Source organism: Schistocerca americana, chromosome 7 (assembly GCF_021461395.2).
Source record: "Schistocerca americana isolate TAMUIC-IGC-003095 chromosome 7, iqSchAmer2.1, whole genome shotgun sequence".
NCBI classification, from domain to species: Eukaryota; Metazoa; Arthropoda; class Insecta; order Orthoptera; family Acrididae; genus Schistocerca; species Schistocerca americana.
In genome coordinates this window covers 253542397-253568868 of record NC_060125.1, presented here as the reverse complement: position 1 = coordinate 253568868, position 26472 = coordinate 253542397, and the positions used below count along the sequence as shown (strand labels likewise).

The 26472-nt window shown below is 43.4% G+C and overlaps 1 protein-coding gene across 1 annotated transcript in view; it reads left to right on the top strand.

Moving 5' to 3' along the window:
• Positions 1-702: 702 nt before the first annotated feature.
• LOC124622860 (synaptotagmin-10-like) overlaps positions 703-26472 on the top strand; it is a 265748-nt gene continuing 239978 nt past the window's right edge. Inside the window, exons 1-2 of the mRNA XM_047148654.1 lie at positions 703-813; positions 859-909. Coding sequence (XP_047004610.1) covers positions 703-813; positions 859-909 — 162 coding nt within the window. The remainder of the gene's footprint in view (positions 814-858; positions 910-26472) is intronic.

Here is a 26472-nt window from a genome sequence, read left to right as displayed (position 1 = left end):
GAAAGGATACTGCGGAGACATGGCTTAGCCACAGCCTGGGGGCTGTTTCGAGAATGAGATTTTCACTCTGCAGCGGAGTGTGCGCTGATATGAAACTTCCTGACAGATTAAAACTGTTTTAAACTGCCAGGAAGTTTCAAATTTTGTTGCTGTTGTAGAATTTTCTCTCTTCTCAGACCAAAATTCTCTTCAAGTCGTCGATGGACCCATTCTTCAGGATCTTTTTCCAGCCGCTGCAATTTTGGAGATTTGATGTTTTACCGCATTCCTGATGCGATATCCTCGTGAAATGATCGTACGGGAAGCCCCCACTTCATCGCTATGTCAGAGATTCTCTTTACCATTGCTCGTGCGCCGACTATAAGACCACGTTCGTACTCACTTAAATCTTCATAACCTGCCATTGCAGCAACAGTAGCCGAGCTAACAAGTGCGCCAGACACTTATTGCCTTATGTAGGCAGCGCGGTATTCTGCCAGTTTACATATCTCTGTATCTGAATATGCATGCTTATACCAGTTTCTTTGGCGCTTCAGTGTATAAGGGTTTTGTTTTTAGAGATTAAGGCACGGAACCCTAAAAATAGCGAGTAATAGTAGGTGTTGTGCTGTGGACAAGCGACTGAGCCCGTTTCGTGCCCCCCGGCTGCCGGCAGGCGGCTTCTCGTGGCTTGGGGTGGCGGCGGCGGGCGCCGTGGGCGCGATGGCGCTGGTGCTGCTGGCCGCCGTGTCGTACCACTGCGCCGCCACCTGGCGCTGGCTGCGCTCCAAGGCGCGCGGCGACGACGGCGGCGCCGGCTTCCTGGGCCGGCAGGCGGCCGCCGCCATCCGCATCTCGCACTCGCTGCCCGAGCTGCAGCCCGAGCCGCCGCGCTCCGAGTACGTCCAGGACCCCAAGGACCCCAAGAAGGTCAGGCCCGCTCGCTCGCTCTCCTCACTCCCTAGCGAGGCAGCTGTTTTGTCGTGACTGGCGGTCAACACTCGGAGAAACTATTCCGAGATATTCACCGCCAGTCACAGTCGGTAATGGCACTAACAAATCTCTCCTCTGTCCTATCATCTTTCTATATTCTTTTTAAAAAACAAAATTTTATTTATATTTCAACCGCAAATCACTGTTTGTTTGTTAAAATATTAGCCTTTCGCAAATGCTACAGATAAAATCAAAACAAAAAAACTATAAAAAGGATGACCATCGAAAACTGAAATGCACACGACCTCTTTTAAAACAGCAGGTAACAAGTCTTTAAATTTGCAATAAATTAATACACTACTGGCCATTAAAATTGCTACACCACGAACATGACGTGCTACGGAAGCGAAACTTAACCGACAGGAAGAAGATCCTGTGATATGCAAATCATTAGCTTTTCAGAGCATTCACACAAGGTTGGCGCCGATGGCGACACCTACAACGTGCTGATATGAGGAAAGTTTTCAACCGATTTCTCATACACAGACAGCTGTTGACCGGCGTTGCCTCGTGTCAAACAGAGCTTGTGATGCCTCGTGTAAGGAGTAGAAATGCGTAGCGTCACGTTTCCGACTTTGATAAAGGTCGGATTGTAGCCTAGCGCGGTTGCAGTTTATCGTATCGCGACATTGCTGCTCGCGTTGGTCGATATTCAATGAGTGTTAGCGCAATATGGAATCGGTGGGTTCAGGACGGTAATACGGAACGCCGTGCTGGATTCCAAAGGCCTCGTATCACTATTAGTCAAGAAGACAGGCATCTTATCCGCATGGCTGTAACGGATCGTGCAGCCACGTCTCGATCCCTGAGTCAACAGATGGGGACGTATGCAAGACAACAATCATCAGCACGAAAAGTTCGACGACGTTTGCAGCAGCATGGACTATCAGTTCGGAGCCCATGGCTGCGGTTACCCTTGACGCTACATCACAGACATGAGCGCCTGCGATGGCGTACTCAAAGACGACCCTGGATGCACGAATGGCAAAACGTTATTTTTTCGGATGAATCCAGGTTCTGTTTACAGCATCATGATGGTCGCATCCGTGTTTGGCGACATCGCGGTGAACGCACATTGGAAGCGTGTATTCACCATCGCCATATTGGCGTATCACCCGGGGTGATGGTATGGGGTGCCATTGGTTACACGTCTCGGTCACCTCTTGTTCGCATTGACGGCTCTTTGAACAGTGGACGTTACATTTCAGATGTGTTACGACCCGTGGCTCTACCCTTCATTCGATCCCTGCGAAACCCTACATTTCAGCAGGATAATGCACGACCGCATGTTGCAGGTCCTGTACGGGTCTTTCTGGATACAGATAATGTTCGACTGCGGCTCTGGGCAGCACATTCTCCAGCTCTCTCACCAATTGAAAACGTCTGGTCAATGGTGGCCAAGCAACTGGTTCGTCACAATACGCCAGTCACTACTCTTGATGAACTGTGGTATTGTGTTGAAGCTGCATGGGCAGCTTTAGCTGTAGACTCCATCCAAGCTCTGTTTGACTCAATGCCCAGGCGTATCAAGGCCGCTATTACGGTCAGAGGTGGTTGTTCTGGGTACTGATTTCTCAGGATCTATGCACCCAAATTGCGTGAAAATGTAATCACATGTCAGTTCCAATATAATGTGTTTGTCCAATGAATACCCGTTTATCATCTGCAATTCTACCTGGTGTAGCAATTTTAATGGCCAGTATTGTATATTCTCTACCAAGACACAAAGAAAAATTAACTCAAACGTCCCATAGTGACGGGCTCATTACGAAAGAATGGAGAGGCAATGTGCCGTTATCCCTACCGGAGGAACTACCTTAAATTACTTTTAGGAAAAGCACACAGATTACGAATCTCGATGCATGGATGAGGTTTTTAACTGCCTTCTTCAACACTAGATAAGGAAATGCCCTGTGGCTAGGGCCTCCCGTCGGGTAGACCGTTGGCCTGGTGCTAGTCTTTCGAGTTAACGCCACTTCGGCGACTTGCGTGTCGATGGGGGTGAAATGCTGATATTAGGGACAACACAACGACAAATCCCTGAGCGGAGAAAATCTCCGACCCATCCACAAATCGAACCCGGGCCGTTAGGTATTACATTGCGTCGCGCTGACCACTCAGCTACCAGCGGCGGACAATACTATATGATGAATCAGCTTCTAGTTTTTCCTAAAAGTCCGAAAGTTTTAAATTATGGTTTAGCTCTGGGCAATTCATTATGTGAATTTGAGTAACTGTAGGAAGATAAAGGGACGATTCAGACAATATTTATAGTGAATGGCAGCTAGTTCTAATTGTTGGAAAATGTGAGTTAATGCGTACGACTAGGAAGGACAAACCTGTAATGTTCGTCTTCTGCTTGAAACACTCAAGTCGTGTAAATATCTGGGCGTAGCGTCGCAAAGCGATATGAAACGGAAGGGACATGTGAGAGCTATGGTAGGTAGGCGAGTGGTTGACTTGTGTTTATTGAGAGAATTTTAGGAAATAGTGGTTCACCTGTAAAGGAGACCTCATGTAGGACGCTGTACGACCTATTCTTGATTACTGCTCGAGTGTTTCGGACGCGTTCCAGGCCGGATTGAAGGAAGACATCGAAGCAATTCAGAGGCGAGCTGCTAGATTCGTTAACAGTAGGTTCGATCAATACGAAAATGTTACGGATGCTTCGGGAACTCAAATGGGAATCCCCGGAGGAAAGGCGCCGCTCTCTTTGAGAAACACTGTTGAAAAAATTTAGAGAACCGGCATTTGAAACCGACTGTCGAACGATTCTACTGCCGCCAACATACATCGCGCGTAAGGACCACGAAGATAAGATACGGGAAATTAGAGCTCATACGGAGACCTACAGACAGTCGTTTTCCCCCACTCTGTTTACGACTGGAACAGGAAACGAAATGACAAGTATTGGTACTGGGTACCCTCTGCCACCCACCGTACGGTGGCTTCCGCAGTATATATGTAGATGTAGATATGTGTTGGGAACAAGCTTTTAGTACCTTGCTGGTGATGCCATCAATTGCAAGCGAGCTTTTGCTTCTGAGTGAGTTTATTATTTTCCTAACTTCAGAAGGACTGGTGGGTGGAATTTCAATTTTATCAAATTGCATAGGTATTGCCTCTTCCATACATAGGTTTGCCTTTACTAAAGAATATCAGCGTCTTATATTCTCCACAACATTTAAAAAATGATTATTAAAAATATTTTCAACCTCTGACTTTTTGTTAGTAAACGTTTCAGTCAGTTTGATGGTAATACAGTATACCCATGCTCTTGGTTGCCTTGTTTCCCTTTCAACAGTATTCCAATTTTTTTAAGTTTATTATCAGAGTTGATAATCTCAGACATAATACTCGTATTTCTGAACTTTTTAGTATCTTCCCTTAATATAGGACAGGAGTTTTTATAATATTTTATTTTTTCTGGGTCATTACACGTTCTTGCTATTAGATACATTTCCGTTTTCTGGTTATAAGATATTTTTATCCCTTTTGTAAGCCAGGGTGTTTACATGTTTCTTACAATTGTATTTAACAGTTTTCTCAGGGAAACTGTTTTCAAAAACACTCATAAACATATCATGAAATAACTTATATTTTAAAATAGCATCAGGTTCCCAGTACACTTCATCCCAGTTTAACTGCTGCAAGCTTTTTCTAAAATGTGCAGTCGTTAAAACTGTTAATCGAACGCATCGTTTTGGAGAACTGTTTTGCATTATTCTATGGAGCTGTGTCATACACTGTAACTAGCTATGTCTCATAATCAGAAACACAATTCTTAACAGGATAAATGCTTATTTGATTAAAGTTATCGTATTCTATAACATCTATCAGTGTGCTGCTTTCCTGTACTACCTAAGTAGGAAAACCAGTAACTGACGTCAAATTGTAAGAACTGAGTAATACTTCAAGATAATTCTTCTTATTAGACTCTTTCAGAAAATCTACATTGAAATCACCACAAATAATAATTTGCATCCCTCTGTCTGAGAGTCAGCACAACAATATTCCAAGTTTGGCAGAAATAGTTGAAAATTTTTCAGTGGAGAGCTATACACAGCTAGAATTATAAAATTACCATCGTTTAGTTTAAGCTCACAGGCACATGCATCTGTATGCTCCTCTATACAAATTGTTTTAGTTTCTAAATTTTTCACACTATAACAAATTTTTACGTATCGTCTCTACATACATGTGATGAAAACTTATATCCACTTTCATTTACCTTTTCCATACTTGTGTGTTCATGATGTTGACTGGCATATTACATCTATCGTATTCTCTGCTTCTAAATCTTTCAAACAAACAAGAGGTTCATGTACATCGTTATTTAATTGCCTGATATTCTGATGCAGTACACTAACATTATTTTTCACTATACTTCTGTAAGAGTCTTTTGACGTTTTAGCGTGTTTAGTATCTACCTGTCTGAGCTTCTCATTAGGATTGTTCCTTTTTTTCATTCCTTTCAGTGTTGTATCACTGAATACTGATCTCATCCTAAAAAAGAGCTACTTCCATTAGTTTCAGTGCACCCCTTAAAGATTTTGCTATCAACCCAACCAATTTACCCTTCCTTTTCCTACTTAGATGCAGGCCTAGTGAGATCCAACCTATCAATAGCATCAACGGGAACCAAACCCATGTCTGACACAGAAGCCGCCTGAAGCAGCTGATCCAACACCATATTGAGGCTGCTTATAGAGCTCCTCAACTGCATGTAAGCAGGCACCAACCAAACATTTGTATGGTTCGTATCAGAAGCTATGTTTACCGGGTCACTCTCAATGTTGTAACTCTGATCCCTATCAATACTGATTACTGCTCCACCTATTATCACAACATGATCCTGCTCTGCAAAGCCCTTGCATAAGGATCCTACATCCTTTACCAATTGGCTAAGACATGCACTGTGCTTGAAAAAACTTGTGACCTGGTACCTATCACCTAATTTTTCCTGCAAAATTACGACCTCTTCTATGGCTACCTCCTAGCAACAGAACTTTCCCCCTACTTTCTACTTTTTTTGAAAAGTTGGTTTACTAATGTAATTCTGTCGGGTATTCATTACAGCTACGTCTACTTGAGCCTTTTCAGGTCCTGGCGGAGGTTCGAGTCCTCCCTCGGGCATGGGTATGTGTGTTTGTCCTAAGGATAATTTAGGTTAAGTAGTGTGTAAGCTTAGGAACTGATGACCTTAGCAGTTCAGTCCCATAAGATTTCACACATTTTTGAGCCTTTTCATTACTTAACTGAGGTAGCAAGGCAAATGATGAAACGATCAGATATCGTTCCCTTTCTGTGGCCCCTGTTCCCTTCTACCATTCCCCACTTGTCTTCACCCTTCTCCCCCCTTAACATTAACATTTCCTCCCTAGCGCTATCCAGTTCAGCCTCAAGGGCTCTAACCTTTACTTCGTGAGCAGCTATTTTCCTGTCTATTGAACATACTTTGCAATACCGTGGAAGACTCTCATTTATTTCCCATGCCACCACACCCGATTCCCCTTCCCCCCCCCCCCCCCCAAAAAAAATGAAACCATTTATCACAACAGCTGCATTGAACTCCAGAACAAACTTTCCTCAGGCAGCTTAAACACTTCGCACTCATGGTTATTTACAAATTTATTTACGAAATTTAGCTTAGAAGAAACGGTAAACTATTATCTACAGATCCCTGGAGAAACTAAAGTTATGTAGGACACTAATAAATGTATGTACTATTAAAAAAGAAACGTAATGCTCTTAAAATTACTTTAAAATTCTAAACTTGTACACTCGTGAAGCTAGGCCTAAAGTTGCGTAAGCATGGTATGGACTTTTCGCGTTTTCAAACTAAATAAAAGACAGAAAATTAAACCTTTGCTTCCCCAAGTAGGTAAGGCTCCACTTTATATATGTCGAACCAAAGCAACTTAAATTTTGCTCTCATTAATTACCCAAATGTCTCAAGTCTCTGAAAAACTACGTCTGGAAAACCCGAAAACCGGCATTTACGAAATGTTTTGTTTTCTCGAAAAATACGTTTGGAAAAGTTAAATCTACAATCAATAATTCAGAGGAGGCGCTTATTAACTTATTTAAGCGTAATATTAACGTAATTAATGGCTGTAACAAAATTAAACGCATATCTCTTACGAGTTACGTATTCCAGCGTCTGCCGTCTCGGTCACGGCTGCCAACCTGCTTGCAAAGTGTCGAATACACCGAAGTAACGGTGAGCTGCTTAACGCTCAGTCTGTAAAGGGTGTAGTTCAGGCCGGTGGTGTTGTGATGCTTGGGGATGTTTTGTGTCATGTCTTGGACGTAATCACTTAGGTTACCGTGAACATGAACCAGAATTTTTTTTTCCACGTCCTCAGTGTCCGAGAGTTGTCCTTCTAACCATATATTTATGATGTCAGTGCTATATACTATCTCTGTCTTCTACGGTGACAGCAGTCATGTTTATAGAGATCAGTTCAGACGTCCCTTGTTTGACAATACTCATGCATACTATTGCATCCTGAATGGCCCGCTAAACCACCTTATCTCAGTTCAACTAAATACGTCTGGGACTATTTGCAATAGCAGGTGAAGCACTCAACATCCACGCCGTTTGGTTGTCCTTTGGTGTCTAATGATCAATAAGTGGCCAGTCTGGTTGTGACATACCATACGCGGCTGGTGGACACTCACCCTTGACGAACTGAGATCGTTATAAAGGATAGAGGCAGTGTTACACGGTATTAAGCGTGATGTCTCCTGCGAATAACAATTCTCTTCCGCCTGATGTACCTAGTTGTGGCACTGATGTTGTCTTGGTCGATGGTGACGATGCTACAGTTGGTTTTTTGGAAGACGATGTTGCAGTCTTTATGATCAGCTTCAGATCACATCCTGAGTCATGAAGAGGAAACAGATGTGGAACGGGGATGTGCAGCATTGTAGCACCCTGTTCTCATGCCCGTGTTTCACAGAGCGAGGTGGTGCAGTGGTAAGACGCTGGCATAGGATTTGGGAGAGCGGCAGTTCGTATGCCCAAACGGTCATAATGATTTCGGTTTCCCTTAATTGCTTTACGCAAATGCCTTTTAAAAGATAATATCGATTTCAACTCCATATTTCCCTATTCCAAGGATGCGCTCTGTTTCCAATGACCCAGTCATGGACAGGATGTTAAACCCTAATCTTGCTTCCTTATTTCCAATTAGTTTACCTCTTGATGACCTACTAAGGTGAGGAAGCGTCGCAGCTACTTAAAAACATCCCACTATGCTGGCACAATGAGACTTTCGCTCTGCAGCGAAGTGTGCGCTGATATGAAACTTCCTGGCACATTAAAACTGTGTGCCGGACAGAGACTCGAACTCGGGACAAGTGCTCTGGACAGCATAATGCACTGATTCGGTTGGAAAAGGTATCATAAAGCCATCGCATCCTCTACTGAGGCAACATGGCACACAACTGTTGCAACTAGTCATTTTTATCCTGAATACTGGCAGTGAGACGGAGTTGACATACTAGCTGGTCCGGAAGAGATCTATGGACTTTGCTAGCATGGAATGACCTCAGTAACAGACAGAGAGTCCATAGAGACACGTGAATCGTATTGAGACCTAGCACATGAGGAAGCACCATTGTGCTGTCAAAGTTCCGTTAGTCGCAAACAGCCGTGTCCTGAAGTCATACACGTTGAATCCCCACACCATGATGTCAGGACCAACGCCACTGTGCCTCACCAAAACAGGGGAGGAATGGGACCTCTCCCCAGGTAGCCACCATACTCGCTGACGCTGATCATTCGGTGTAGCGCAGAACCGCTATTCATTGATGAGCACAGCGCGACACCATTCATCAGCAGTCCACGCTTCCCGATCACGGCACCCACTCCAGACACAGCTGTATGTGGTGTGGGGTCGACAGCAGCCTATGCAAGGGAAAATGTTTCCCTGGTCTGGTGCTACTACTCTCTGACCGATGATGCGGGCTAACTCAAATACTGCATGAGTCCTTGCTGGTTCGCGGATGGCAGAGAGATGGGGAATGTTTATTATATGCTTGGTGCACAATACGGCAACCGTCCATGGGATGGTCAGGCGTCATGGACTGGAACCTCCACGACGAGTATCTGTGCCCGCACGTTCCACACAATCCAACATCGACTTGCTGTCACATCTGAATGCCCTACAGATCTAGGTATTGCACTATATGGCCATCCGACTAAATGGAGTCCTACGGTGTGGCCTCTCCCAAACTCTGTCAGGTGCTGGCAACACTGTCTAACACGTGTACGTGGCATCTCCGTGCCCTTCACAACGATCACTCAACATCTGATTTTTTTTTTCCTTTGTTGAGTTTCGATTCCTTCTGGAAGGGGGCAGGCTGGCAGCAGCTTAGTACCCCGCACTTCAGCCTACAAAATTTTTAAAACATAAGAAGAAGAGAATAAACAGTAAAAGCAAGCGATAAAAACGGTGACTAAATTGTAAAATGGCGGAAAATTGCGCAAGTTAAAACATAACTCAAAGGGTTGGCGATGCTAATAAAATACACAGGAAGCGTACAGATAAAATAGTAGACAGACAATTAAAAAAACGCGTCGAAAGTCTGGTTTCTGTTCACAAGAGATATTAAAAAAATCACACCAAGCGACAGTATGATTTCTGTTCGCAACACTTCAGAAAAGGTGCACAACAGTAAACACTCACTTAAAACATTGCACTAAAAAGTTGGCACGAAGATGACACACCACAGCCAAGGGCAGATAGGGGGGACCTGGACAGATGAAGGGAAAGAAAGGGGTGAGGAGAGGAAAAACGAAGTGGGGGGGGGAGGGACTGGTGGAGGGAGAGGACTCATAAGAGGGGGCAGGGGAGACACGAGAGGAAGTTTGGAAAGGCAGAGGAGGGGAATGCAAAAGGACTTGGGGGAGAGAAGGGAGGCAGAGAGAGGGTAGATGGGAAAAAAACAGGATGGAAGGGAGGGGAGAGGGATCCCAAGAAAATGACAGAGGAAGGGAGGGGGAAGTGAGGATCAGAGTTGATAGGGGGGATAAATGGAGGGAGAGAGAGCATCCAGGAGGGGGATCAACATCAGATAGTGTTCACGTCTCTTATATACCCTACCAGGCCTGGCAACAATGCTAAACACAAGCGACACTAATGCAATCTGGTGGCCATTCAATCTAACACAGAGAATTACGACTCTAACCATCACGATATCTGTCATTGGTGTATACATGCACGAAGTTACATTGAAATCCGACCATGTCTTCTGGGTGCTTCACTTTTTTGTCAAACAGTCTATACAAAGTTTATCAAAGTGCGCGAGAAAACTCTTATCCACATGAAGGCTAGTCTCCAACAACTGTTTCGCATCCTGCACACTCGATGCAGCCAGCATTGTTGACTGAAAAGTGTATTGCTGGCAGCAATTGTTGATTTCGTTCACGTCATGCTGTTCTGGAATACTGTGCCTGATTAATATTAACAGGTGCACAACAATAATAATATGTATGAAATTTAAAAAATGGTATCGTGAGCATGGTACACTCACAATCGGATTTAGAAAGGGAGTTTTCTAGGATTATTTGAAGAGGTGGACTAACGGGACAGAGTGTGTTTGAGTTTATGATGGAGAGCAAGTGTAATAATATTACAACTGCTGTACACAGTAGGGCGGGAATGGGATGAGACAAGGATAAGATGACGAGAGAAGAAGAACAAGTGTGATTCTGGTAGTCTGAAGTGGTGGCATTGGGATGATAAATACAGCATACAGCCAGCGTATCTTATGATGGAACTGAGATATCTCAAACGGATGGATATTTTGTGGGACTGTTTAGATAAAACTGATAACGTTTTCTATGGTGGATCGTGAGATACATGTAGTTGTTATGATGGATTGGCGTGTCTATAAAGCAAATGGGAACAGTCCTTTTAGGTTTTGCGGTAGGTAGTTCTGTTCAAATGTGTGGGAATTCCGCAGCGCCTTATTCTGCCTGTTTACATGTCTGTGTATTTCAAAAAATGTATAAATGTGTGTGAATTCTTATGGGACCAAACTGCTGAGGTCATCGGTCCCTAGACTTACACACTACTTAAACTAACTTACGCATAGGACAACACACACACCCATGACCGAGGGAGGACTCAACCTCATACGAGAGGGGCCGCGCGAAGGTAGTTCTGCCCCTTATACTTATAGGAGTAGATGTATTGCAATGTTATTTAAAAAACAACACACAAGTCATAAGATAATGAATTCATATGATAACCTGAGGACTTAGCGCCGTGTGCGAAATAGTTGAAATAATTGCAGCCACATAAATATCGACGTTTGTTGCTGTGGCAACCAACTTACCAACGTTCCAAAAATTGTGAAAACGTTAATTGAAAAACATCTCCAGATAATCATGCAAACATAGTGTCTAAGGTGCGTAGCATAGTTTAACTGACTGCACTGCGTCTTGTGTGGACGTTAGAAAAATCATAATGGTAAGAAAGATTAAAGCAAGGAAAGTCTCAGCTTACCTGTTGTATTGATGTGATGTTCCTATAGCTCTGTCTTTATTTGTAGAATTGTCTATAAAGGCGGATTCGAAAATCCAGCATTTTGGCTACAGTAAGATTTGTACGGAAGAATCTTTGAACAGTCCATTTCGTCTGCCTGTGTTTCAGCTGAAATTATAAGTGTATAGTCGTCATGTCTAGACGAGTTAATTCACCAATGTCTAACTGTAAGAGGACCAATGATTTCATAAATAAATGAATTTTATTGTAACGCATTAACAATAATGTAATTCGTCGTTTACATTTAACACTTGGTTATTCATCGCAAAACCTATTATTTTTCAAATGATTAATTACCGTTTGTCCTCACAGAGATTACTAACATAAATCTGTCAATTCAAGCAATACAATAAATTATTACAAATGGTGTATACATCTTGCCCTTAACACGTCTAGACAAAAGAAACCGCTAATCACAAGATGCCTGATCTTTTCAAACACATTTCACAGATACAGCTATACAGAGACTGATAATTAACAAATAGCTGATTTTGCTGTGCTTCATTGCGCTATTATGCTTTTTAAACATCGCGGTTGCCTTCCGTCTATGTGACACGCCTCACATCTTTTATTAGAAAAACGTATTGGTTAGTTCCTTGCATCAACCCCAGGATGCGCCGACATCTGCTCTAATATGATCTCTGCCATGAAAGAAATTACAGGATCAATATTTGCTCTTGTCTGTATATCCCTACCTTTAAAGGTAAATGTTTGATGTACATATTTTTATGATCTATCAGCATCCACGTAGGATTTACACAATAAAAAGCAGAAAACCATACACGCAAGAAAAAATGAAAGGAAGAGTACGATACCAACTGAGTAGATCATTTCCTTTCAGTATTTTACACTGATTTTGGAATTGCAGTTTAGGAGATTGTGTTAGGATGTGAAGGAACGTGCAGCCGGGTATAGACAGGAGGTTTTTTAGTTTTTGGTTAGGTGGTCACTTTATTTACGACAGTTTTGATAGTTGTATCTTCGGGATTGCTAAACGTAAGGCTCTACGTGGGATTTGTGGTGTTAATGCTTCTGAAGTTTACTGAAGGCTTCCAGTTTTCGGCAAGCAAGCTATTTAAGTCCTTAAAGCTCGCTAGTCGCAACTCGTGCAACTCATATTACGGCTATAGCTCTAAAATACGACGGTTACCGATCCACGAAGTCACGCACGCTACCCCTCATGTAGCGCTAATGTTTTGCTACCGTCATTTAATCAGATAACAAAATTTCTCTCCTGCTTGCTTGTTTGCTTTCATTTTCTTTTGTATTTAAAAATTTCTTCTTTGTGGTTTTCTGCAGCTGATCGAGCAGTGACTACAGGACCAAAAACTTATAAATCTTGAACAGTTTAACCACATAGTGCCACTCATTGCAGCGCTACCGCAGTGGCTAATTAAGTGAGATTCTCGGATGTTCAATTGAGGGCGTCTTTGAATTCACCAGTTTATTTTCGCCTGTAATCTTACGAGAATTATAATCTCGTCAACACCCCTTAATTTTGCTCGAACAGTCCACGGGTGTACTGCCGGTCCATAGTGTGCAACGGGCACAATATTTCGGAGATTAAACATGTCGCCATCATCAGGTGCATGACGAACTGAACTCCTGAGTGCGGGCATCCGTCTTAAATCCCCTCCCCTAGCGAGGCGTTCTCTCCGCGGTCCACGCTTGAGTATCAGCGGTCGGTGAGGCGCTGGCGTCGGCGTCTGTGGTGGCGTCGGTGTAACGATCTTGGTTTGCGGAAGGCCAGCACACCCCAGATTCCGCGTCAATGTAGGAAGACTTATATTGGACAGACAGTGCGCACCATCGAAGATCGTTGCCGAGAAAGTCGGAGGTACTCTCGACTTGGGAACTCCAACAAGTCGGCGGTAGCAGAGCACTGTTTGTCCGAAAACCACGAAATGGCCTACCAACATACCAGGGTCTTGGCACAGACATCTAAATACTGGGACAGCGTCGTTAGAGAGGCTATCGAAATTCGACCCAGGGACGGACACATCAACCGAGATTGCGGCCACAACCCCAGGAGGGCATGGGAACCAGCACTGAGTCTAATTAAAAAGACGCTCAGCAAAGGAAACGAACGGGCGACGAGGGCGGACGAGGCAATTACACCGAAGCCACCACAGACGCCGACGCCAGCGTCTCACCGACCGCTGACGCGCGGGCGCGGACTGCGGAGAGAACGCCTCGCGAGGGGAGGGGATTTAAGTCGGCCGCCCGCCCTCAGGAGCTCCGTTCGTCAGCGCACCTGACGATGGCGACGTATCTGATCACCGAAATATTGTGTCCGTTGGACACTATGGACCGGCAGCACACCCGTGGACTGTTCGAGCAAGAAATACGCCGGGAGAATCTGAAGAATCACTCCTTAATTTTAATTATGAAGGCCGTTCAATCAGTAATGGAACACATTTTTTTCTCGGCCCGTTTCGCGTGAAAAAATGCGGCATTTCTTGTGGAACATCGTGGAATACTCTCGCTTCCGCATCTATAGTTTCATGAAGTTCAGATAGGCGGCGGCTACATAAATAGCCTTCGAAATGACATTTGTAAAGGAGGTGCGTTCCAAGTGGAGAACTGTCATTGAGTTTTTTCTTCGCGGAATACCAGAGCATCACAGATACGTACTCACAAGCGCTTGCAGAATGTCTACGGAGTTCTGGCAGTGAACACAAGAACGGTTAGTCTTTGAGCGAGGCGTCTGTCATTAGAACGTCACTGAACTGTTCTCCCTCATCCACTCTAAAGCCCGCATCTCGCACCTTACGACTTCGATCTGTTTGGCCCAGTGTAGGATGCTTGCCACTGGAAGCAGAACATGGATGATGGAGAAGTTGTTGATGCAGCAAGGCGTTGGCTCCGACGTCACAAATAGAGCGACAGCATGCGGGTGTACATGCCCTCCCAATAAGGTGGCGTAAGGCCATCGCATTGAGCGGAGATTGTGTTGAAAAATAGGGTTTTGTAGTCAAAAGAGGGGGGAAGAATATATCGTATTGGAATCCTGAGTAAAACAACTTGTTTTCAGATTTAAAAATGTGTTGCATTACTTATCGAACGCGCTTCGCAGTAGCTCGACCACATTCACAGACATTCAACACGCCTAAATATAGTACTGTCGTTTCCGTACATTTAATATATGTAAGTGCAATCATTTGAGATGTGATACTACAGACGAATTTTGAAAATTAGGTGGACTAATAAGGTAAGGAATGAGGAGATTCTGAGCAGAATCGGAGAGGAAAGGAATATGTGGAAAACACTGGTAAGGAGAAGCGACAGGATGATAGGATATCTATTAAGACATGAGGGAATGACTTCCATGGTACTAGAGGGAGCTGTAGAGGGCAAAATGATACACGAAGGCAAAGATTGGAATACATCCAGCAGATAATTGAGGACGTAAGTTGCAAGTGCTACTCTGAGAAGAAGAGGTTGGCACAGGAGAGAAAGTCGTGGCGGGCCGCATACATTGTAAATGAACCACTGAAATTATCTCTATGCAGCTCTTTGCATCGCTGAAGATCAGAAACAACGTTCAGAATGCCACTCTGATACTTATGTACCTCTGTAACACTGGGCGATCAACAAAAACTTGAATCCGAAATAAGAACGGTTATACAATATGAAAGATGGGAACGAAATTTTTGCATAATTCTGTTGTTGTAGTGCAATGTATCACTCATTCACCCTTTAGTATCGCCACCTTTTTTTACCTTGTCGATATATCGCCAAGCCCGCCATCGTCTGACGCTGGATATTAGCCACCCAAATCTAAATCCTCTAGAAGGCTCCTACTTCCGAGTTTCCTGCTTAGCAGAACTGCCACGCATTCAAAGTTGCCCTGTGAACCTCTTCGCTACTGATATCCTCTAAATTTGTTATTAGATTCTCCAGTCGTTGGTAAGTGCATCCCCCTGCCAGATGCTTCAGCGCCGGTCCCACCAGAGAGCAGCATCTTCCCCTGTTCCGGAAATAATTGACGATATCCCTAAAGCCGCGCGGGATTAGCCGAGTGGTCTAGCCGCTGCAGTCATGGACTGTGCGGCTGGTCCCGGCGGAGGTTCGAGTCCTCCCTCGGGCATGGGTGTGTGTATTTGTCCTTAGGATAATTTATGTTAAGTAGTGTGTAAGCTTAGGGACTGATGACCTTAGCAGTTAAGTCCCATAAGATTTCTTACACGTTTGAACATTTTCTTTTTATATATATATATATATATCCCTAAGACGTACTGTAACTGAGCTCCTTAGTACTTGTTCATCTGGGCTCGTCCTAGCTTTCCGTGCAGTTGCCCGCATGCTTTTAAGCAAAGCGTTTCAATGTTCCATCCCCATTTTCATAGGATCGTTGATCCTCGCCGATGCTCTGATCTCGGTGAAACGGTCTCTTACGTTATTCTCCTAACTGCTTATTTGTTCCTGTTATCACTACAGCTTCCAATATTCGTGACTCAAATATGACTCCTATAATCATGCATTTCTACCCTCGAATAGATTCAGTTCACTCTTAGATCACGATGTATCTATTCTAACAGTTTCCAATATTCGTGACTCAAATAGGACTCCTATAATCATGCATTTCTACCCTCGAATAGATTCAGTTCACTCTTAGATCACGATGTATCTATTCTAACAGTTTCCAATATTCGTGACTCAAATATGACTCCTATAATCATGCATTTCTACCCTCGAATAGATTCAGTTCACTCTTAGATCACGATGTATCTATTCTAACAGTTTCCAATATTCGTGACTCAAATATAACTCCTATAATCATGCATTTCTACCCTCGAATAGATTCAGTTCACTCTTAGACCACGATGTATCTATTCTAACAAAATGGGACTTAACTTCTGAGATCATCAGTCCCCTAGAAGTTAGAACTACTTAAACCTAACTAACCTAAGGACATCACACACATCCATGCCTGAGGCAGGATTCGAACCTGCGACCGTAGTGGTCTAGCGGTTCCAGACTGTAGCGCCTAGAACCGCTCGGCCACCCCGGCCGGCTTTTCTAACAGTTCTGAAACGTTCCCGCTGCAGGAACCAAATCTCTTAAGCGATACTAGCTGACATTGCACTGTGTGTTCATCATGTTATTTCCAAGTGCGGAAACATCAAACTATCTACTATTTTATTGCGGTTAAAATTGGTTAGATAGAGGGGGAATAAAAACTTAAGTGATTCTGCTTTCCAGAGATAGAGGGTGGGGCAAATGAAAGTGGCCCGGACGTGAGGATACGACTGGACGTGAACGTGTGCACATAACCACCCTGTGACGTACACACCACGTGTACGGCTACCACGTGATCCGCACCGGTTCAGAGTGTGCTGCAGCCTGTCAGTGTGAGTGACGCAGTGCAAATGGGTCGGTGGTGCTCACAGTGGAGCTACTGGTGTTTATTGTGGAAAGTTACATGACAAAAAAGTCGTGGAAACGATGTAGTCAATTGTTTGCTGAGACTTTTAACGGTGTCAAAGTGGCAGCAAAGAATGCCATGCAACTCTTAGTCCGAAAATGGCGTGAGACAGGATCTTTTTTGAACAAGTCAAAACATTCCAGAATGAGATTTTAACTCTGCAGCTGATATGGAACTTCCTGGCAGATTGAAACTGTGTGCTGGATCGAGACTCGACTCGGGACCTTTACCTTTCGCGGGTAAGTGCTCATATCATCTTTTTTTTTTTTTTTTTTGCATTTATTGTGCGTTGTGTTTGGTCGTTGCGGACGTCACATGACTTCCGTTCAGGTTCGTTTGTTGATCCTTCCACTCAGTTTTTTAGTACAGAGGCCTACCTGCTCTCTGACCGAACACGCTGAGCTACCGTGCCGGCGGTATCTGAGCTACCCAAACACGACTCACGCCCCGTCTTCACAGCTTCACTTCTGCCAGTATCTCGTCTCCTACCTTCCAGACTTCACAGAAGCTCTTCTGCGAACCTTGCTTGGGTAGCTCAGATGGTAGAGCAGTTGCCCGCGAAAGGCAAAGGTCCCGAGTTCGAGTCTCGATCCGGTACACAGTTTCAATCTGCCAGGAAGTTCCAAGTCAAAACATATTCCGAAACATGCCTGCACACCAGAAAATGTGGCTGCAGTTCACCAGAAGATACTTCAGAGTCCTACCAAACAAACCGACGGCTCTCTCAAGAGACCTACATATCACGTCGATCACGCGGAGGAATACTCCACCCGGACAAGCAGTCTGGCCGCTGCTCTAGCTGGCCATCCAGCTCACCTGATCTGTCAGTGTGCAATTACTTTGGGTGTCGAGCTCTCAAGTCTAAGGCGTATCGCAACAACCCCCGTAGTCTTCAAGAACTGCTTCAGAACATTTCGGATGAGACTGCAGCAATCCCAGCAGCCCAGCTTCTATCCGCCTTTAGGAACTTGTGACCAGAGCCCAAGAGTGTCACGGGGTCAATGGTGGTCACTTTCAACATCTGCTATGGTCAGATTAGTACTTTATTTCCTTTCCTCTACCGTGTTTCCTTTTATCCGGCAACTCTGTTCCCTGGGCCACTTTTTTCCCCTGCTCTGTGTATCTCCATCTCACAGTCTGATGCAAACTTTTATTCCAGGAGTACAAGCCGAAGTTAAATACTTTGCTTGAAACGGAGTAGTTTTTGTATAGAAAAGCGCAAAGGCTTTATAAAACAGAAGAAAAGACTACAAGATTAAATTCAAGTTAAGAAACAAAAACGCCTACTATGATACGTTTCATAAATTTCTGAAGCAGCTCAAATGCCGCAGCAGAATGATTGATGAGTTTCGTTCTATAGACTATTTACGTCAGTAATTATTACTGCTCACTAGTGAGTGTCGTGTCAAAAGAATTTGCAAACGTGATGAAAGTATGGGCTTTGTTTGCAACAGTAACAATTACTTAAAGAACCTTCGTTCCCAATAATACCAATCTCACTCTTCTTCATAGGTATCCCATTAAGGTGGTACGTTGATGAAATTGACCAAAAATGTCAATTTTCGATTTATTTTTTATTTGTTAGCGCAACTCATGGACAATAAGTTCCCAAAGTTTCAATGTTGAAATCGCATCCGAAGTGCCTGAAAATTAATTGAAAGTGTGACGCGGCCTCCCTACCACCGCCACGTTTTGAAGCAGCACTTCAGTAGCAGCTCAGTGAAAAACGACTCAGTGTATTACTTTCAGACAAGCGTGTGTGGGATACATCTAGAAGCCCGTGATACATTCTCTTTTGTTTTATAGATCAAAGTGTGTTCATGGCAAAACTCAAAATACAAATGAGTCTCTAAATTCACTCATATGGAAACTATACTCTGAAAAACACATTTGCGTCTGCTACAGTTATCAGAATTGCAACTTATGTTGCAGTTATTGTATTTAATGATGGGAAAATCGGGAGGAGGAATGTATTAGGAAGAATGGGCTTCAAGATAGGAAATTTTACTCGAGACATCCTGAGAAAAATAGATTTACAGCGCGTCTCTGCAGCTGAAAAGTCAGTGGAAGACCTGGTAAACGTAAAAAGACAGACAACAAGAAACCAGAAGAGAAGCCTTGAAGGGAAACACGACCCAGAGTACAAATGTGGCGCCTTCTAAAGAATTGACATGATGAAAAAAGTTAGGTTGAACTTTAAATTGCGTTTCCTGAAAAGATTGATTTTTAAAGTTTATGTACCTTTTCCTCAGAATCTATGACTGCTAGAATTATGAAATTTTGTACACATATTTCTGTAAACCTAATAAACGTTTTCTCAAGAGAAAATTTGAAAATCTTATTTCAATCTGAGATATGGGGCAAAGTGCCTGGAATTTTGCATGAATTAAAAATTGTACTTGTGGAATTATAATTTGAAAATTACGAAAATACTCCTATTTGACCTATTCCAAAAACCTCACGAGAGAAGCTTACAACATATAAAGATATGAAACAGAGAAATTTTTGTAGAAATCTGTTGAATACTTTCTGAGAAAAAGGAACATACTTCATTTTTTGAAAATAAAACTTCAAATTTCATTCAAAAAATGTTGAATATATATAATCAAAGGATTTTAGATGTAAATTTGTTAGTTTCATGTAAAACTTGGTACAAAATTTCATTGCCATATCTCCAACACTGTGGATTTGGTGCATTTTTGAAATAGTGTGTGTTTTTCATCAACGTCCCCCCTTAAAGCGACAACATTAATCTAGTCAACAAAATTATTTTGCTAATTTTTGTCGCATCGTTGAGTACTAAGACAATCAATTTTTGTTTATTTGTCATATTTTTCACTGGTGAGAGTTAAGGGATAACGCGGCACCATATACCACTGAACTCGAAATCATGTTTTGGTATTCACTCAGATACTCAAGTAATGTTACAAGCAGTCTTTAAACTTACCAATTCAACGAGATTTTTAACAGAAAAGTGATCATCGCATTATGTTCTTTGATACAATTTGAATCCAAGATTTTCTCGTGTTTGACCTAACTACACTGCCGGAAAAAAAATTGCAGCACCGAGAAGGATCCGAATGATACAAATGGAAGTTAGTAGCCGTGTTTCTACTTCCGAAAGATGATGTCTATTCACATTTCGCACCAGTCGCATAAGAGTGGCGCTGATAGCGCCACTATGCGGATACAACTCATGTTTGAAGTTGCTTCAAATACACGCTGTAACGGTCATGGGCGCTATTTACGTTTGAGATTGACATGGAGAGTTGTTATTAGTCAAGAGTGTTTTTAAGGCGACAAAGACTCCTTTACAGCAACTCACTGATTTTGAACGAGGCTGTGTAATAGTGTTACGAGAAGCTGGATGTTCTTTCTGCGATTGTGCAAAAAGATTTGGCACGAACGTCGCCACTGTACTTGATTGCTGGTACCGGTGGTCAGGAGGGCGTATGGTGACAATAGACCGGGCCACGTGTCACTACCTAGAGGAAAGACCATCGTGTTCGGCGTATCGCTCTGGCGCATCGTATTGCATCTGCAGCAGTAATTTGAACAGCACTCGGCGCCATAGTGACAAGACTAACCGTTACAAAACTGTTACTGAAATGACAGCTCCATTCCAGATGCCCTATGGCGTGCATTCCACTGACCCCAAACCACCGTCATTTGCGAGTTCATTGGGTAAGCGAGAGCTTATTGGAGGGCAGGGTCGAGATCAGTTGTGTTTTCTGATGAAAGCTCGTTCTACCTCGGTGCCAGTGATGGTCGTGTGTTGGTTAGAAGGAGGCAAGTTGTGAGTCTGCTACACACTGGACCTGCATCTGGAGTTATGGTCTGGGGTGCGATTTCGTATGGCAGCAGGAGCACTCTCATGGTTATCTCACGCATCCTGACTGCAAATTTGTGCGTCAGTCTGGTGAATCAACCTGTTGTGCTGCTATTCATGCAAGTGATTCCAGAAGGGGCGGGGGGGGGGGGGGGGGGAAGAATGGGGTGTGTTTCCTCACAGGACAGCTCTCGCCTGTATGCTGGTATGTAGCCCAAAATGCTCTACGGTGTGTCGGCATATTGCCTTGGCCTGAACGATCATTAGATATGACTCCAGTCGAGATCATGTGGAATATCATCGGGCTACAACCACAGCGTCATCCACAACCAGCATTAACCGTCCCTGTATTGAGCGACCACATGGAACACGCATCTCACAAACAAATATGGAGCCTGTACATCGCAAACGTTTGCTTTAAACACTTGTTAATGTACCATCATTTCGTACTTGCAGTGGCTTATCTCGCACTTACATTAACCTGTGTTCTGCAATTTTAATCACTTAAATATTTAGCACATAAAAGTATTCCCGAAATTTTTTTGCTTTATATTAATTATTTTTTGGTGCTGCAATTTTTTCAGTCAATGTATTTACTCGTTGCACTGGGCTAAAAGTATACTACATTCAAATGAGAGGATTATTCAAAATGATCGCCTTCGTATCTGAGTGGTGAGCTTGTTTGTTAGTCCCGTCCGATTACTGAAGTGTTTTCTGTACTGAGAGAACTCTAAGGGGGTCCGAGTAGCTTCTTGAAGAGAACTGAGAAGTTGTTCCGAGGAAAACTTGTAGTCCAGCTTCGGAATAACATGTTCATTCAGTATTGCCTTTGGTACAAATCGTTCAAATGGCTCTGAGCACCGTGGGACTTAACTGCTGAGGTCATCAGTCCCCTAGAACTTAGAACTACTTAAACCTAACTAACCTAAGAACATCACACACATCCATGCCCGAGGCAGGATTCGAACCTGTGACCGTAGCGGTCGCGCGGCTCCGGGCTGTAGCGCCCAGAACCGCTCGGCCACTCCGGCCGGCAGTATTGCCTTTCTGTGGCTTCTTAGACGGGGGAGAAGAGAGGTCTGTCGCTACGTCATCATCGCTCAGTGTTACGAATATGGGTCAAGGTCTTTCGTGCGCTGCAAATAGTAATGCGGTTATACGGGGTGTCTCCGCAGTGCCGTATGATTGTTAGCCGCGCGTGTCGTATGGCTGTTCGCCTGCCTGGGTTACTTTCCTTCAAGTGGACTCTCCTAACATTCCACTGTTTCATTTATCTCAGCCAGCGTCAGTAGTATCGTTGGTGTGTGTCGCTACGTGTTGACGTGAACGGTTAAGTTTAGGTCCTTCGTTCGTTTGTTTCGTTTTTGTCACTGTTAAAATACTAACCATTGAAGAACGTGTGTTTTTAGTTGAACAAGTGTTCAAAGCTGGCGGTAAATCCACAGTTTCAGTTCGTCAAACATTAAATTCAGTTTTCCCGGAGACAACACTCCCACATCGCGATATTGTGCGATATTTGACTAACAAATTTCGAAGTACGGGTTCAGTGACAAATGCACCTAGAAGTGGTCGCCCTAGCGTTTTGTTTGAGTATAAACTACTCGATATTCCCGACAAAATGTCCATGAGTCCGAACACGTCTGTAAGATAACTCGACCAGGAAATCGATGTTAGTGTCGTAACGGCCCACGCAGCTGTGAGGAAAAAATTAGAACTGGAGGAGGAGGAGATTAGTGTTTAACGTCCTGTCGACAACGAGGTCATTAGAGACGGAGCGCAAGCTCGGGTTAGGGAAGGACGGGGAAGGAAATCGGCCGTGCCCTTTGAAAGGAACCATCCCGGCATTTGCCTGAAGGATTTAGGGAAATCACGGAAAACCTAAATTAGGATGGCCGGAGACGAGATTGAACCGTCGTCCTCCCGAATGCGAGCCCAGTGTGCTAACCACTGCGCCACCCCGCTCGGTAAAAATTAGAACTTTTACCATACAAAGTGACAGTCGTGCAAGAACTGAAAAATACCGGTCATGGCAAGAGACTGCATTATTGTCAATGGTTCAAAAATTTCGTTCAACAAAATGGAAGGGATATTCTTAATGAAACGATTTTCACCGATGAGGCGTGGTTTCATTTATCCGGGTACATGAACTCGCAAAATTCTCGTATGTGAGATACTGCAAATCCATTGTGTATTCATGAGGAACCACTTCATTCTCTGAAAGTGGGAGTTTGGATTGCAATTTCTAGACGTCAGATTGTGGGTCCCACATTTTTCAATGAAACAATAAACGCACGACGATACTGCAGTGATATTCTGTACCCATTCATAGGAGCACTTGTGTTAAGTGAAATACTGAACGGTTATTTTTAACAAGATGGTGCAACCGCGCGTACAGGTCGCTTCTCAATGTCACTGGTTGCTGTGTTTTTGGTGATCGAATAATTTCGCAGGGACTTTGGCCTCCACGATCACCTGACCTAACAGCACCTGACTTTTTCTTCTGGGGAGCAGCGAAAGCAACTGTTTGTAAAAACCGTCCAAAATTCATCGAGGAATTGAACACTGCATTATCCACTTTCACTGCTTCTGTTACAGTTGAAATGTTACAGCTTGTGTTTGGAAACATAATTAGACGAATTGAATTTTGTATTCAACAACAGGAGGGACACTTTCAACATTTAATGTGAAAATTTGTAAGTGAAAATGAATATTCAATAAATTAATAACTTGCATTTCACTGAGTTTCATTTCGATATGTTCACTGCTGCATACGGCACGCGCGGCTGACAATCGTACGGTACTGCGGAGAGACTTTTTGAACACCCCGTACAATGTGTCTATGTAGAGTTCACGCTAGTCACGCATTTTTGTCCCCTTACTTGTTTTAGTCTGAGTACAGATCCATTTTCATTAATTCCAGCTCTCTGTCGACGTAATGAACACATTGGTGTGCAGAACCTAAGGGCGAAAGTGACTTTCACGTGATGTGTTACTGCCAACTGACATAGCTCGTAGAAACCTGGACCATACATAGAAAGAAGAGCTACAGTGTAGCAAAGAAGGTAAATTAATGCAATACATAATCAGACAAATCGAAATTATGGATGTGGTTTTTAGGCGGTTTTCCACATCCCCCTAGGTGAATACCGGGCTGGTCCCCACGTCCCGACTCAGTTACACGGCTCGCAGATATCTGAACACATTCGCCCTATTCCATGGATTACACTAGACGCAGACAGTTGGGATACACTAATTCCGTCCTGGGGGGTATAGGGTGGCGGCAGGAAGGGCATCTGGCCCCTCTTAAATTAACCTTGCCAAATCCGATTAACCATGCCGACCATGTGTCATTGCGGAACAAAGGCACAAGCAAAAGAACAAAGAGAGAAAATTCTGAGGTCTCTTCATCCAAATGCCGTTTTTGTTGATTGCTTCGTAAATCTTCCTAAGAATTTTTCGTTCCTGTTATTCTATTTCCCTAATTTTGGAGTGACCGTCAATTATCATTGCTTCAGCTGCATATGTTGCTTCTGGAAGAATCACAGTTCTGTAATGTCTCAGCCGGCCAATGTGGCCGAGCGGTTCTGGGCGCTTCAGTCCGGAACAGCGCTGCTGGTACGGTCGCAGGTTCGAATCCTGCCTCGGGCATAGATGTGTGTGATGTCCTTAGCTTAGTCAGGTTTAAGTAGTTCTAAGTCCAGGGGAATTATGACCTCAGATGTTAAGTCCCATAGTGCTTAGAGCCATTTGAAGCATTTGTAATGTCTCAATTTTGCGTCTGTCGAAATTCCCTTCTTGTTGTAGTAGGCCTATGTTAATTTATATGTCTTCTGCAGCTTGCTGATCCTTTGCTCACTGGCAATTTTGTGTAGTCCTGATGACTGCATAGTTTCGCCAAGATATTTCAAGTGGCTGACTTGTGTGATGTTACTATGTCTCGTGATTTGCGGGTACTTATTTTCTGGCCGTATTTCCACGTACTAGGTTTTACCATACGAAATTTGCAATCCAATTCTCTGTGCAATTTCATGTAGTTTTTCAACGGCGTGAATCGCTTCTGTCCTGTTGTTTCTGATAATCGCAAAAGTCCGCGAAGGCAAGGCATTTTACTTTATTACGGTTTTCTTTTCTGATACCAATTTGGACACCTTATACACGAGGTTCCCATTCTCTGATGATCTCTTCTAGAACAATATTGAAAATAATCAGGGATAGCCTGTCCGCTTGCCGTACTCCCGCTCTAATTTCAAAGGGCTCCGATATTACACCCATGAATTTCACTTTGAAAGTTGTTCTTGGAAGTGATTGTTTCATGATTTTCCTGGTGTTTCGGTCGATTCCGAATTCTTCCATGGTTTTAAAGAGGGTTTCGCTGTCTATTGAGTCATAAGCTTTCCCGTAATCGATGAATGTAATTACTGTATTCCAGCATTTTCTCATTTGCAGTATCGTCTTTAGGCTCCAGATCTGTTCCGCACATGATCGCCCTTTTCTGAATCCTGCCTGGTATTCACCAAGCAGTGGATTCGCCTCGGGTTCTATTCTGTTTAGAAGTGCTTTGGAGAGCAGAGAGATTCCTCTGTAGTTGTTGATGACGGTCTTGTCATCCTTTTTATGTAACGGGTGCATCAGAGCGCATTTCCAGTCTTCTGGTATTTCTTCCGTCTACCATATGTTTGAGATTAGGTGATGAAGCTTCTGTGTCAGTGTGGAATCGTTCAGTTTCCGGAGTTCTGCGATAATCCCACATTCTCCTGGTGCTTTGTTGTTACTGAGCTGATTGATTATCGCCGCAGTTTCTTCTTCTTCTTCTTCTTCTTATTATTATTATTATTGTTATTTATTTATTCATTCATTCATTTTGTATAGGCCATCTTTGGACCACGTTATTTCAACTGCCTTGCTTTACGTGTTCTGATGTTTGTCCAGTGCTCCCGCATTCGTTCTCGGTGTTGCTCCTTCCTCTCCTGGGTCCAAGCCTTTCCTGTTTTTAGTTTTGGCTTTTCCTGGAAACCCTGCCTCGCCATAAGTTTCTCTTTGAGTCGGACACGCTCCAAGATGTCATCGTGGGTGATCTCCAATTCTTTAAGACCTTTCTCCACCTCTGTGAACCAGGCCCATTTTGTTTCTTGCTCCTGAAAGTGGATGATCATACGATTGGTGAGTCCTCCAGGGCTCATTCGGGTCATATGTCCATAAAACATAATCCTTTTCCGGATGGTATCGGTTATCTGCTCTATGTGGGAATACAGTTCATGATTATGACGTCTCCTATATTCAACATTCTCTTTGATGGGACCTAAGATCTTTCTCAGAATCTTCCTTTCCTTGGCCTCCACTATTGTTATTATTATTATTGTTCACTTCATATAGGGTGCTTACCGCAATTCCGTCTTCACAAGAACCGTTTGCTCGTCTATCGTCCCACATTCTTCTTTCGTAAAGATTTATAGTTGATTACTTCTTTAATTAATCTGTCTTCCTCCATTCTATTTTATGCTGCTTCAGTTTCATGCATCCATGCTCAAATTATTCATTGGTACAGAATATGTGAAGTTCTTATCTTAATATACTGTTTTGTATTTCTACTCTTTAACTACAACCTTTAACTTTACTTACAAATTTCATTTTAGCCGACTGCGTTCTCATTTTGTCTTTCTTAGTTAATGTACAAGATTTTCTTC